We start from the raw sequence: 15,832 nt of genomic DNA, 5'->3' as shown, positions 1-15,832 counted from the left end.
AAGAAGGTTTAATTAGCAAAATTATGTTTTGTGTTCGACTTGCCAGCCGCCTGGCTCGCTATACTAGCGGGCTACTGTAGCTAACTAAGCTAGCTAGGTAACGTTAATTTGTTTTCATTATCTAGGTATGTCATAGGTTGTCAACGATATTCTTGGCTAGATGGCTATTGAGTAAGTATGCGGTGTATGTTAAATCAATTAACTTTTCTGATAACATAGCTAGCTAGAGTAGCTGTTTCTCATCATGAAACCTTGCCCACTAAAGGAGCTCAATAGCTCTCCGATGGAAGGTCTTAGGATGATGCGACTGATATTTCTAGTATCAGATGACTGTAAAGAGCAAGGTACACCATTTGTTTTTACCGATAGTCGAACACTTCCCTTAACAGAGCGGAAAAGGAGGCAATATGCTGTTTTCTGGCGCTCAGGTGTTTTAGGAACCGTCGTAAAAGCACAATACCGGTGATTGCAAATATATGTTTTTGCATTCCCATCCAGGAGGGTTAGCCCTATATGAAGATTAAACACTGCACAGGGCCTCCCATTGCTAAATGGCCCAACATTTTTATTAGTTACCTATAACTACTGTGCTATATTTGACCCATTTCTAAGAATACTTTTCAAAAGCTTTCTATCTAGGTGAAATGAAGATGTAAAACCACATAGTGTGAAGTCACTGACCCCTCCTCATCCCTGCAACATTCATTAGAATTCCAGTTCACCACTTCCCTGATTTTTATAGGCATATTTCTTGTGATAGGTCTAACTTTCAATACCCTTCCTATCCATATGAGCTACAGATCTACAGACAAAGGCGGTGGGTTCCTTCACCTCTTATCAAAGCTATGCCTTTAATTTTATTTTTTAATTTCTCCCCATTGATTCTCTACAAATGCTTTTCCTATTACAGCTTTAGATATTAATTCACGTACAGATTTTCAATAGCTTCCAATACACATGACATATACATCTAAAACCACTTGATATTAGGTCTCTAACCTCCCTCGTCCATAGTAGGCTACACCCATTAGAGTTGCTATTGTTTTATTTAACAGATTTCCGATTAATATTTCCTGTGATAGGTCTAATTTTCAATAGCTCACTTTCCATATGAGTTACAGATCTACAAACAACTGCGTTGGGTTCATTGACCTCTCTTGTCAGAGGTACACCTTTTATTCATAAAAAAAAATTCCTCACCTTTGATTTTCTACAAATATTTCACCTATTACATCTGTGGTTGTTAATTCACATACAGATAATATTTTCAATAGCTTCCAGTCCAAATTACATGTACATCCAAAACCACTTGATATGTGACTAGTTTCAGGAAACTAGGTGTATGTCGCACGCCACTACTTCACAAGAGAGGCATTTGAACGTTAACATTATTTCTATTAAATCAAAATTATTTTTTGGTCAGAAATGCCTTCTGTAACATGTGAACTTTTATGTGCCTTAATAACAAATGTGTATGCCATCTGTAAATACGAATAAAAGTGCTAAATTATGAGCCTAGTTGGTTTAGTCACGGAAAAAGACAGGAACCTTCCCGCTAGCCATGATTGGCTGAGATAATGGATGGGCTGGACATGCCGAGAGATGAGTTTGAATTGGTCTGCCATGTAGAATGCTTCTGTCTATAACATGCTTCTGTCTAACACCGCTTTTTTTAAAGATATGAAGAACTGCAAACGTATAGCCTGATGTTAGCTAGCTAGCTAACATTGAACCTAGTTGGTTAGCTTTAGCTACCTGCAGATTCATGCATGGTGGCTAGCTATGACAATTAGTATGGGTTGGGATTATTGCTGCGTTCAAGACAACTGGGAACTCTGAAAAAAAACTAGTTTAGACTGGGAAAAATTGTTTTGAACGGTCATCTAACTTGGAATTCCAACTCGGGAACTCTGGCCTCTTTCAAGAGCCCCGACTTTCCGACCTGAAGATCACTGACGTCATGATTGGACCTCGTATTGTCCCAGTTGTCTTGAAACCACCATTAAGTAAATTGTAATTGTTTATCTAGCTAGCGAGCTAGCTACATGTCTAAACAAAATACTCTACTTCGCCAGATGATTACATGACCCATCAAGTTAGCTAGGTGTGTCTGGGGGTGATTACGGACATCTATTGTATTTCATGAACATGTGTACATGTCTAGACAATAGTGACCCATCCACTTAGCTAGATGTGGCTGGGGGGTTGGTTATAGCATTTCTTTCACATTACCCATCAATTTAGACAAGTGTGTCTGGGTAAGAATCATCTAATAATTATAAAATATTTAATAATATATTTATCTGGACACTTTCTATTTTTGATATTGCTACTATGCAAATATGCAAGTAACCATTTCACTGTACCGTTTACATCTTCTGTATCCTGTGCATGTGACAAATAAACATTGATTTTATTTGATATAGTGTGTGTTTACCAGAGACGGTAATGTGAAGAACAACATGACCTGCACCAAAGTCAGATTAGGATATAGGCCAAGTAAAAGAAAGTGTATTTTTGCTACTACTTTCACCACTTTTAGTCTTGGAATCTTTGGTTGTTTACTACCCTACCTTACTCACTCTGTTTAGCACATGGCCTCACATGTGAATCCTTGAAGAGATGGGTGGGGCTAAGGCTTAAGAGGTTGTGAACGATGCTGAATGGGTGTAGATAAAGAAGAGCTCTCCAGTAGGTGTACCAAAACATTCAAGGTTCATTTTATCAAAAGTGGGGATTTAAGTTTATTAACTTTCAAAGCAGAATTACATTCCCATTGCTCCTCAACTGCAGTGTATATCATTTTCTAGCTGAGTTTCTACTTTTATCCAATGTAAAAAACACAATTTCAAATTTTGCTACATAGGACCGAATCGAGCCGGTCGGTCACATATTAGGTCACTGACCTCCCTCCTCCATAGTACACCCATTAAAATTGAAATGTTTAATTTAACTGATTTTACATGACGTGTCTGACTCTAGTATCGACAAGTAGCCTATAGGCTATTATATCCATTCCAAACTTCTTGTTAACTAGTTCGAAGTTAATGATGGGCCTATGATAAAATCTGTGACCAACCTTGAATTAACAAAGTAATTGATCACCACGCAGACTAAACACCCGATACACACGATTATAGCAACTGATTGGGAAAGAAAATGGAAGACACCCACAAACGCCCCGAATGCATTCTAAAAATCTAACAAGAACAACACTGACGACTGCGACTTTAGGCAAGCCTAAACTGTTTGGATAAGCTGACGATTATTGAGTGTTAGAATTTGTTAAATTATAGTGACGAAGAATGTTTTAACTAGCACAGCCTTATCGATCATTCCTTTGATTTGCCTACGTTGATTTGGCAAACTAAGTGAGCTCTGTATTGTAGCCTAACTGTAAGAAGCTTGGGCCTATTCAATAGTGCACCGAATATTTGATTTCAGGACCGCGGAGAGCTACCGCTAGCCAGAGCGGGAGAAAAGCACTGACTGCGAGTTCAGCACATGCCTCTGCAGGACGATATAATGCCACTAATATTTGCTTAGTGTTCACATTCCTTTCCCCCCCTGAAAATGGTGAATTGTTTAACAATATAGGGGATAAATATTAGGATATTTGAACTGCAAGTAGGCCTACTGCTCCGGACTCCTGATTATCTAAGACACTGCATTGCATCACATGCCCTAAAGAACATTCCGGGACTATGGTCCTGTGCCGGACCAGTTCTTGCACATCTACAGTGCATTCGGAAAATATTCAGACCACTTGACTTTTTCCACATTTTTCTATGTTACAGCCTTATTCTAAAATTGATTAAATAGTTTTTTCCCCTCATCAATCTACAAACAATACCCCATAATGACAAAGCAAAAACAGGTTTTTATAAATTTTTGCAAATGTATTAAAAATAAAAAGCTGTAATATCACATTTGCGTAAGTATTCAGACCCTTTATTCAGTACTTTGTTGAAGCACCTTTGGCAGCGATTACAGCCTCGAGTCTTCTTGGGTATGACGCTACAAGCTTGGCACACCTGTATTTGGCGAGTTTCTCCCATTCTTCTCAGCAGATCCTCTCAAGGTCTGTCAGGTTGGATGGGGAGCGTCCCTGCACAGCTATTTTCAGGTCTCTCCAGACATGTTCGATCAGGCTCAAGTCCAGGCTCTGGCTGGGCCACTCAAAGACATAGAGATTTGTCCCAAAGCCACTCCTGCGTTGTCTTGGCTGTGTGCTTAGGGTCGTTGTCCTGTTGGAAGGTGAACCTTCGCCCCAGTCTGAGGTCCTGAGCACTCTGGAGCAGGTTTTCATCAAGGATCTCTCTGTACTTTGCTCCGTTCATCTTTCCCTCGATCCTGACTAGTCTCCCAGTCCCTGCCGCTGAAAAACATCCCACAGCATGATGCTGCCACCACCATGCTTCACCGTAGGGATGGTGCCAGGTTTCCTCCAGAGGTGACGCTTGGCATTAAGGCCAAAGAGTTCCATTTTTGTTTCATCAGACCAGAGAATCTTGTTTCTCATGGTCTGAGAGTCCTTTAGGTGCCTTTTGGCAAACTCCAAGCGGGCTGTCATGTGCCTTTTACTGAGTGGTTTCCGTCTGGCCACTCTACCATAAAGGCCTGATTGGTGGAGTGCTGCAGAGATGGTTGTCCTTCTGGAAGGTTTTCCCATCTCCACAGAGGAACTCTGGAGCTCTGTCAGAGTGACCATTGGGTTCTTGGTCACTTCTCTAACCAAGGCCCTTCTCCCCCGATTGCTCAGTTTGGCCGGGCAGCCAGCTCTAGGAAGTGTCTATGTAGTTCCAAACTTCTTCCATTTAAGAATGATTGAGGCCACTGTGTTCTTGAGGTCCTGCAATGCTGCAGACATGTTTTGGTACCCTTCCCCAGATCTGTACCTAGACGCAATCCTGTCTCGGAGCTCTACGGACAATTCCTTTTACCTCATGGCTTGGTTTTTGCACTGTCAACTGTGGGACCTTATATAGACAAGTGTGCTTTTTCAAATAATGTCCAATCAATTGCATTTACCACAGGTGGACTCCAATCAAGTTGTAGAAACATCTCAAGGATGATCAATGGAAACAGGATGCACCTCAGCTCAATTTCGAGTCTCATAGCAAAGGGTCTGAATACTTTCTGTGTGTTATTTTTTATAAATGTGCAAAAATGTCTAAACCTGTTTTCGCTTTGTCATTATGGGGTATTGTGTGTAGATCGATGAGGATTTTTTATTTATTTAATCAGTTTTAGAATAAGGCTGTAACGTAACAAAATGTGGAAAAAAGCAATTACAGCTGCAAGTCTCTTGGGGTATGTCTCTATAAGCTTGGCACATCTAGCCACTGGGAGGTTTGCCCATTCTTCAAGGCAAAACTGCTCCAGCTCCTTCAAGTTGGATGGGTTCCGCTGGTGTACAGCAATCTTTAAGTCATACCACAGATTCTCAATTGGATTTAGGTCTGGGCTTTGACTAGGCCATTCCAAGCCATTTAAATGTTTCCCCTTAAACCACTCAAGTGTTGCTTTAGCAGTATGCTTAGGGTCATTGTCCTGCTGGAAGGTGAACCTCCATCCCAGTCTCAAATCTCTGGAAGACTGAAACAGGTTTCCCTCAAGAATTTCCCTGTATTTAGCGCCATCCATCATTCCTTCAATTCTGACCAGTTTCCCAGTCCCTGCCGATGGAAAAACATCCCCACAGCATGATGCTGCCACCACCATGCTTCACTGTGGGGATGGTGTTCTCGGGGTGATGAGAGGTGTTTGGTTTGCGCCAAACATAGCGTTTTCAATTTTAGTCTCATCTGACCAGAGTACCTGCTTCCGTATGTTTGGGGAGTCTCCCACATGCCTTTTGGCGAACGCCAAACGTGTTTGCTTATTTCTTTCTTTAAGCAATGGCTTTTTTCTGGCCAGTCTTCCGTGAAGCCCAGCACTGTGGAGTGTACGGCTTAAAGTGGTCCTATGGACAGATACTCCAATCTCCGCTGTGGAGCTTTGCAGCTCCTTCAGGGGTTATCTTTTTTCTCTTGTTGCTTCTGATTATTGCAATTGTTGCCTGGTCCGTGGGTTTTGGTGGGCGGCCCTCTCTTGGCAGGTTTGTTGTGGTGCCATATTCTTTCCATTTGGTCGTCATGGTGCTGCTTGCTTGGTGGTGCCCCTTGCTTGTGGTGTTGCAGACTGGGGCCTTTCAGAACAGGTGTGTATATATACTGAGATCATGTGACACTTAGATTGCACACAGGTGGACTTTATTTAACTAATTATGTGACTTCTGAAGGTAATTGGTTGCACCAGATCTTATTTAGGGGCTTCATAATAAAGGGGGTGAATACATATGCATGCACCACTTTTGCGTTATTTATTTTGTAGAATTTTTTGAAACAAGTAATTTTTTTCCATTTCACTTCATCAATTTGGACTATTTTGTGTACATCCATTACATGAAATCCAAATAAAAATCTATTTAAATTACAGGTTGTAATGCAACAAAATAGGAAAAACGCCAAGGGGGATGAATACTTTTGCAAAGCACTGTAGACATGTCTTTCATTGGCACAGAGACAAACTCCAATCCAGTAACTTTTCATCCTTCAGGTATTTTACACGATGTTGAATGTAGAAAAATAACCATAACTCTGAAGAAATGTTAGGCCGTGCAAGCCTTTAGGCTTATAAAAGCTATGTAGGCAATACATTTTTGTAAAAGTTTAAAAGGGGGCTGACTACTCGATTTGGTTTTAGATCTCTATTGAAGCGTTTACAAATGTAATCTGTAAATGAATTAATAACCACGTGTGTAATAGGAATAATATTTGTAGAAAATGTTGAAAAAATGATTGGTGTACTATGGACATGATAGGTCACTGAACACACAGCACTTGTCTGTAGCTCATTATTGAAAAGACACAATGCTTGCTCACTATTCAAATATTTATTTAATTTAAACGAATAAAAGATTTACGTTTCGGGCTTCATCAACGGCCTTCATTAAAAACAACAGACGGAATCGACAAATATATAGGTCATAGCAGGAAAGCATTCAGCTGGCGGTCTCAATGAGAGTTGTGCCTGTCAATACAAGTAGGTCCACAGGGTAAGAGGTACTGTGGTCTCCTAGTGGCAGAATAGAGATCTGTACGTGAATTAGTAACCAAAGCATTAATAACATAAATAATTCTAGAATGTCAAAGGGGAGGAATTTGCAAAGAATTCAAGGTGTACCTTTTCATAGGAGAGGTAAAGGAACCCATCACACTTGTCTGTAGATCTTTACCTCATATGGACAGTGACGTAATTGGGGGGGAAATATATATAAACTGGAAATATTCATAGAAAATCAGTGAAATGAAAAATAGCAATTCTAATGGGTGTACTATGAAGGAGGGAGGTCAGTGACCTAAGATCAAGTGGTTTTAGATATTGAAGCTATTGAAAATTACATCTGTACGTAAATTAATAACCACATCGGTAATATGTGAAGAATTTGGAAAAAATTTAAGGTGTACCTTTTTGATAAGAGGTCAAGGAACCCACCACACTTGTCTTTAGAGATATTTAGCTCATATGGACAGTGAGCTATTGAACATTTGATCTATCACAGGAAACACTACACAGGTGTACTATGGAGGCGGGAGGTCAGTGATCTATCATCGAGTGGTTTTAGATGTATATGTCATTTGGACTGGAAGCTATTGAAAATGGGATCTGTATGCGAATTAATAGCCACAGCTGTAATAGGATAAATATTTGTAGAAAATCAAAAGGGATTAATTTTGAAAATAAATGTGCTTTAATAATAGAGGTCAAGGTACACATCACACTAGATTAGATCTCTAGCACGTGGATCGGAAGCCATTAAAAATGGTAATTATTTATCAGATGACATTCTAATGTCTAAGGCACTGCATCGCAGTGCTAGCTGTGCCACTAGAGATCCTGGTTCGATTCCAGGCTCTGTCGTAGCCGGCGGCGACCGGGAGACCCATGGGGTGGCGCACAATTGGCTCAGCGTCGTCCAGGGTAGGGGAGGGAATGGCCGGCAGGGATGTAGCTCAGTTGGTAGAGCATGGCGTTTGCAACGCCAGGGTTGTGGGTTTGATTCCCACGGGGGACCAGTGTGTAAAAATAATGTATCCACTCACAAACTGTAAGTCGCTCTGGATAAGAGCGTCTGCTAAATTACGTAAATGTAAATGTAATGGGTGTATCATGGATTAGGGACATCAGTCACTTTCCTACAGGTGATTTTAGCTCTATAGTTCATGTTAGTAGGCTACAGTAGGTTGTTTTTTGAGGTCGTATTTTTACATACAATCCATAAAAGAACAATCAAATGTTTAAATGTAATTGTTGTGGAGAGAAAACAACATTGGTTTAAGATCTGTAGATCATTTAATTGAGAGAAATAACGTTTTTCTGTAAACATCAGGTTCGGCTGATTGCACTTTTAAGACGGACCCTTAGCCGTGAGTGCATAGGATTTCCCCCATTGAAACCAATGTATAGTCACTTTTTGAAAACAGAACGGAGAACATAAAGGCTGTACCTTGCTCTCTATTGTCATCTGATTCTAGATATATCACCATACTCATCCTAGGACCTTCCGTCTAAGAGGTATTGACGAGCAAACTCTGAATATCAAACCAATATCCAAACTGAAAACAAATTTACTGCCTCACATTACATGTTCTGTTTAGAGGCGAATTGGCTCTGGAAGCCAAAACAGATAAATACTCCATCTAAATGAGAATCGATTCTCAATTGCGGTACAAGGTTCTAGAAACAAAGCCCTCTACTTTCATATCACAAATGCAAAATACACACAAATAATACAGTACGTTCCTTATGTTTCCAAAAACGTTCCACATGCGAGGATTGTTAATGTTCAGACTGAGCGTCTGGCCTCTTAACAAAGCTCCCCTGTGCAGTAGCCCGTGATCATGACTCTCAGTTCCATTACATTACACATAAGAGTCATTGGACGAAGGCATGAACCTACATACAAAACCATGTAACCTTTAACCTGCCAAGTTGTAGCTAGCTATAGCTAGCTAATTTTCAAGCCTGTGAAATATAGCCAAGCTAATTTCAGGAGGGTACTAACGTTTCCCAAAGTCCAATGTTGACTAAAGTTAAACATCATAGAATAGAATCTTCAAGACAGTATGGAGTCTTATCAGAGATTCTGTTGGTTGTAACGTTACTCCCTTTCTTTACGGATGACTGAAAATATGAGCATTTATCAGTAGGCCTACTTAGCCCTTATAAAGGAATACCGTTACAGTGACTAACTAGATCATACATTTAATTCTACAGTACTTTTAAAATACAATACCCAATACTGCACTTTAATAATATTGAGCAGTGGTGGCAAGGGTATCGGGGGTGCATTGCTACTAGCGTTAGCACAATAAAATGCTAGCTGTTCCTTCTAGTCATTGAGCCAACAACTATCCATTTAAAAGTGAGTCTCGGCAGAAATATATATAATATGTGGGCCACCATTGCTAAATGAATATAGGGGAAACACTGTTGAGCTGCTTTGTAGGTCATGTTATTTAATTTCTTGTTGTTGTTGTTAGAACAACCTTTAGGGCATAGGACAATTTAGATAGATCGTTTATCTGACACTGGTGACAAGATAAGATTGCTCTGTTATAAGATGCAATGGCATTTTGGCTTCCTTATGTGTGTCACTGCCAAGCCTCGAGTATGTGTGTCTCCCTCGCTAGGAACGTAGTACAGAGCTGTGAACTAACACTTCCTGGAAGTGGCATATGTTCTGTAAGTTAGGCTACTGTCTACATAGTGGTACATACACGCTCTCAAGACGTTTTATAACAACAGCTATTTTCCCATTGAATTATGTTTAACTGGGGTACCTATGACCTTATCTTCCATGTAATAGTAACCTGTAACGGTAAATGACATATTAGCCTTTTACAAATTCTTCAGAAATAAGCTTGGCCTATTTTAAGGCACTCACAATTGGTTAGCAACAAAGCTTTTCCTTGAGAATACTCTCTTTGGGCTACATTTGCAGTAGGCCCTATTTGTCCACCGTAAACAATGTTAAGAAATTGGTGCTATTGCAGATCTCTCTGTAGATAAGTTAAATGATTTGGTTGGTATTTTGTCCCACATTGCCTAATTTCATTAGTAGGTCATTGTTGTTGATAGGTATATTTTTTTTGTTCTTGATGATACTTAACCGATTGAATTAGGCTAGGCTACTGTAATGCTATCTAAAATGTTCATTCTTTTTTATTGGAGAAATGCTACAGCGGGCCTACTTGTTGTAAGTGGATTACATTTGTCCCAAACCAACACAATGGCCAATCAATGTGGTTTAATGTAGCTGATACAGATTTGCTACAGTACCATTGGACACAAAAGTACTCCTCTTACATGACATCATAAGGCTTTGTCCACCATTTTAGTTAACAATGGAGGTAATCAATGATTGGCCTATCTAATGATCATCGCTAGTTGGAGTTGTCCATGGGCCAGTGGAAAAATGTGTCCACTTCAGGGTGGCAGAGGTTTCATGGTATTCAATTGTTCGCCACAAGATCAAAATAGAGAGCGGCATGCATTGCTGTTGTTGGATTGTCCTCAGTCAAGGTTAGGAAGCATATGGATGTGGCATGCGAGTTCTCACCTCTGACCCCTAATGAGTCATACAGCAGCAAGCAGCTCATTAATCGATATTCCTGAAGAGGGCATATTAGGAGTCATGTTTTATCAATGAAACTGTTTTGTGAAGCAACAAGAAACCAAGCTGTGTAACCACAAAAGCTTTCTAAGGATGGATCTAGTTCTTACAGTAGGGATAAGTTGGTGGATGTAAGTATTAACATTAAAAAAATATATATATATATATATAAAATGGTTGATGATGAATATTTGTTGTTCTCCACTCAGGTGAAGACTGTAAGGCACTGATCTAAAGCACAAAGCATCATGGAGGAGGACAGTAAACCACTACTGGACTCAGTGCGTAGGGAGAGCTACACCGACAGAGGCTCCACAGATTCACTGGACCGAAGGAGGTAGGTTATTTCATGGTCTCATTTGTACCGGGTGCGCTGGAGTACCTCACAGTGGAAGATCTGACAGAATAAGCCTACACAGCTTTTTGTATGAACGTTGTATGATAAGATTATAATAATACTAGTATTTTATTGTCTGTTTTTTAGCATTTGTTATCCTAATCTTACCTCACAAATGGTTTGACTCAGTATTTTCAAGCTTCCAGCTGTAAATTCAAGTGAGCTCTCTAACCCGACAGAAAAAGGTATTTGGCCCATTCAAGTTAATCACTGACCGCTCATGTGCCACACAATTGGAACTAGCATTGCTTTCACATGACACAGTGCCAAAAATGTTTTTCTAAAGCCATATAGATCCACTCTGGAAGTTATGACTTCATGTGAATATTAGCCCAGCTACCCGCAGCATGCTAGTGAGTTGTTTACTAGCCAGGAGAAGCCCTTACCTTTATTTAACCAGGTTAGTTCCTGGTGTAACAGAAAAGCTTTTCACAATACTGAGCTGAACCGAACCGAGCCTAGCCAAACCACAATTGTGTGAAAAGAGGAAGACAGTTACCCCGTACTGTGCTTCCTCAGAAAAGTAATGATCTGTCAGTGTTTGAAGTCTAGAGCGTGCTCTCACTTCACCCAGGGATTCTTTCAGGCCGCATCACAACCCAGGCGTCCAGTGGATTAATCGCCACCCAGGCACCCATTGGATTAATCCACTTTGGTATTTCACAAATACTAAGGAGTTGCTAGCTCGATTTATTAGAAAGATGCAGCTTTGCTTTGCTGCACACTTATCCCAGAACAACCCCTCCCACACGTACAGACACAGAAACACACACACACACACACACACACAGACTCCAGCCACCCAAGTCATAGCCTGTTCTCTCTGCTACCGCACGGCAAGCGGTACCGATGCACCAAGTCTGGAACCAACAGGACCCTGAACAGCTTCTACCCCCAAGCCATAAGACTACTAAATAGTTAGTCCGGGTAGTTATTGGTTAACTATTTAACTATCTGCATTGACGCTTTTTGCACTAACTCTTTTGACTCATCACATAAGCTGCTGTTACGGTGTACTATCTACCCTGTTGCCAAGTGACTTTATCCCTACCTATATGTACATATCAACTTCAGTTACCTCGTACCCCTGCACATCGACTCAGTACTGGTACCCCGTGTATATAGCCAAGTTATCGTTACTCATTGTGTATTTATTATTACTTTTATTATGACGTTTTACTTTTCTATTATTTCTCTATTGTCTTTCTCTCTGCATTGTGGGGAAGGGCCCGTCAGTAAGCATTTCACTGTTGGTTTACACCTGTTTACGAAGCATGTGACAAATTTAAATTGGATTTGATTTGAGAACCCTTCCCGAATAGTGCCACACACCCTGTTCCGTTTCAGTGGCTGGAAATTAGTGGTAGCCTATGTTTAGCTCGAGTTTAATGTTAAAAGCAAGAAGGCATTTTGGATGTTCTTAGAAATACACTGTTGGACACCTAACCCGGAGACATTGTCTTTCACACTGCAGCACTAACTACACCATGTGTATGGGATATGCTGTCCAATTAAATGCTTACTGGCAGGTTCCTCCTCGACAGTGCAACAACAATAAGAAGTTATGTAGGACTGGAGAGGTCAATGTTTCACCTTTTGTCAAGTCTTTTATGAGCAATTTAACAATCAAGCATAACTGCTTTGGACAATGCAATTCTGATGTCAGTAGAATCTGTTTTGTGGGATGACAAAGTGCACAAGTGTTTTCACCACTGCTGTGTAATGTGTACCAGTCTCTTCTCTCTCATTATGTAGAGACGGTCATACCATATATTCACACAACATATATTAGAGGAAAAGGAAATTCCAAGGCAAAATCATGACCAATGCTTTAGGAAAGGTTGTGTAATTATTTTCGAAGATTTTCAGAACCAATCTTCTTGCTCATTTAATCAGTTCTGTCCCAGTATGGTCTCGTACTGCATGGCCCGGGTCCCATCCAATACCTTTCAAATGGATCCTTCCCTGCTCCCTTATTTGAGATAATCACTGATCTGTAAGTGTGTGTGGATCGGTATAGACATGGTTTTCACTCCCTTGCTTTTACCAATATTCCCATGTTAGGTCAGTGGGTTTCTCAAGAAAAGGCATCTTTTTTTAAGTATTCAAACTGGGTCCATGTAACCAAAGAAGGTGGATCATTTACAGTATACCATTAACAGTCATTTAGGCTAATCTGTCTGTGTTGTCTTCAGGCCTTTCCACGTGGAGCATCGGAATATAGTGGAGGATGACCCCTCTGAGAGGGTGTCAGCAGAGGCCTCTGTCCTCAGCAGCAGAGTGCATTACTACAGCCGGCTCACTGCCTCCTCCGACAGGCTGCTGGTAGGCCACACACACACACACACACACACACACACACACACACACACACACACACACACACACCTGTTTTAAGACCAGTAGATACATATTATTATTATTATTAGTAGTAGTAGTACTCCTATTGATCAGGCTTGCTGTATATGAAGTGGGATAAATAGTATTCATCAACAACCGATCCATCAGCCCATACACGTAAAGCTGGTAGCTTGCACACAGGAACCTGTTTTCATGCCACTTGTACAGTGTTGACAATTGCGTGTCAATTGAGAGGACAAGCGTTGGGAGAGTAGATAAGCAATCGTCAATGGCTTCATTTTTCCTGCAGTGATCTGGTGATAATGGTTTTAGTATGGCATATTACACAGTCCCGCCACTCTGGCTAATGAAAGCCGTTTTGTCTCTGAACAACAATTGGCAGTGTCAATAACCTTAAGGCGTCCGCATGCTTCCCAGCCGAAACAGTTCGGAAGAGTTTGTGCATGTATTATGATGCCATTTTTGTGATGTTTTTGTTTGTTTTGGACTTCGGTGAAGGTTCTTTCAGCTGTTGTTTCTCTCTACTCAAGCCGAAGTCTACGCCCCTTCGTCGGTGATTGGTCAACAGTAGGGATTCTTCAATAAAGTATTTGTTGTCATTCAACGAGAGACGACTCGTTTTCATGCAAATTATTTCATTGAGAAATACTGCACCAAACATCTTAGTTAGATGTAAAATTGTGCGACTAAGATCTCCTCAGCAAAAACGTCAAAATTAATGACTGATTTTTGTTATCGTCGATTTAATTAGGTATATTTTGAGGAAGTTTGTACTGGCTACGGCGTCTCAAAATGGACAAACAGTACTATTGCCTTTTTTTTCTCAAGCGAAGGTGTTTTTAAGGGAGGATGTAAGCACACTCGATCGGTTGGCCTAGCCAAGTTCACCTAGGCACCAGCCGAACTGAAGCATGCTGACGCCTTTGTACCCTTCCGCTTCAAATGGACCGCTTTCAGACAAACAGTTAGTCATCCACTACCATAACCTATAACGATAGCAGCATTCCCTAAAGAGAGCGTAAATCAATATCCACAGATGCTGAGACGCGATAGTCCGGCGTCCCATTGTGACACGGCTACGCGGCTCTGAGACCACCATCTGCGGGGGAAGCACAGCCCCGAATGCGCACCTCCCCACAATTCCCAACCAACGCGTCTCCGATACTTGCCCTCTATTCATTTGAATGTGTTGACAGTTGGAGAAATGGCTTGAGCTGTGCTGAGAATTTGAAAAGTATGAAAGCCAACGGTCCAATATTCTAGAACACTGCTGTGCATACACGTTTGGTACTCTGATAGACCCTTTAGGGAGTCTTTAATCAATAATGCTTGGTATGTAGCTTCACTGTGCTGTGGCTGCCAAAGCACAGGTCAGTGGACCGTATATGTGTACATTACCCTCTTAAGTCCTATTGATTTGGTTAGATCTTAGCTCCTACCAAGTGAGGTGGTTGTAGATTCAGCCCTGGGTCATGTTCATTAGGCACTAAACGGAAGAAAACTATTTTTTTCCCATGTCAGAGCCCTCCAGACCACGTGATCCCCTGTCCAGAGGAGATCTATGTGTACAGTCCTCTGGGGATGGCCTTCAAAGTGACTGGAGGGGACGGAGGGTCCAAAAACCCCAGCATCATCACGATGTAAGCGCTCAACCATCACCACTGATATTTGCTCCATTAGATTAGTTGTATGGTGTAAAAACTGTACTCATCTTACCTCACTACATCAAGTTTATAGGTTTACATGTAGGTTTATTATCTTACCTCTTTACTTCAAGTTCATAGGTTTACAAGTACAGAACCAGTCAAAAGTTTGGACACCTACTCATTCAAGGGTTTTTCTTTATTTTTTACTATTTTCTACATTGTAAAATAATAGTGAAGACATCAAAACTATGAAATAACACATATGTAATCATGTAGTAACCAAAAAAAGTGTTAAACAAATCAAAATATATTTTAGATTCTTCAAAGTAGCCACCCTTTGCCTTGATGACAGCTTTGCACACTCTTGGCATTCTCTCAACCAGCTTCACCTGAAATGCTTTTCCACCAGTCTTAAAGGAGTTTCCACATATGCTGAGTACTTGTTGGCTGCTTTTCCTTCACTCTGCGGTCCAACTCATCCCAAACCATCTCAATTGGGTTGAGGTTGGGTGATTTTGGAGGCCAGGTCATCTGATGCAGCACTCCATCACTCTCCTTGGTCAAATAGCCCTTACACAGCCTGGAGGTGTGTTGGGTCATCGTCCTGTTGAAAAACAAATGATAGTCCCACTAAGCCCAAACCAGATGGGAGGCATATCGCTGCAGAATGCTGTGGTAGCCATGCTGGTTAAGTGTGCCTTGAATTCG

General features: G+C 40.9%; 1 protein-coding gene across 2 annotated transcripts in view; it reads left to right on the top strand.

Moving 5' to 3' along the window:
- slc38a9 (solute carrier family 38 member 9) overlaps window positions 1-15,832 on the top strand; it is a 47,732-nt gene that overhangs the window by 188 nt on the left and 31,712 nt on the right. The window contains exons 1-4 of one of the 2 annotated variants that reach the window (XM_084159998.1): window positions 124-171; window positions 10,930-11,057; window positions 13,313-13,442; window positions 15,000-15,118. In XM_084159998.1, coding sequence (XP_084016124.1) covers window positions 10,969-11,057; window positions 13,313-13,442; window positions 15,000-15,118 — 338 coding nt within the window. In that variant the 5' untranslated portion in view covers window positions 124-171; window positions 10,930-10,968. Of the gene's footprint in view, window positions 1-123; window positions 172-10,929; window positions 11,058-13,312; window positions 13,443-14,999; window positions 15,119-15,832 lie in introns of those variants that run through there. The other variant, XM_084159997.1, reaches the window with a different exon arrangement.

Source organism: Coregonus lavaretus (genome assembly GCF_964263955.1).
Source record: "Coregonus lavaretus genome assembly, chromosome: 4".
Classification (NCBI taxonomy): domain Eukaryota; kingdom Metazoa; phylum Chordata; class Actinopteri; order Salmoniformes; family Salmonidae; genus Coregonus; species Coregonus lavaretus.
This window is presented reverse-complemented; position numbering and strand designations above follow the sequence as displayed.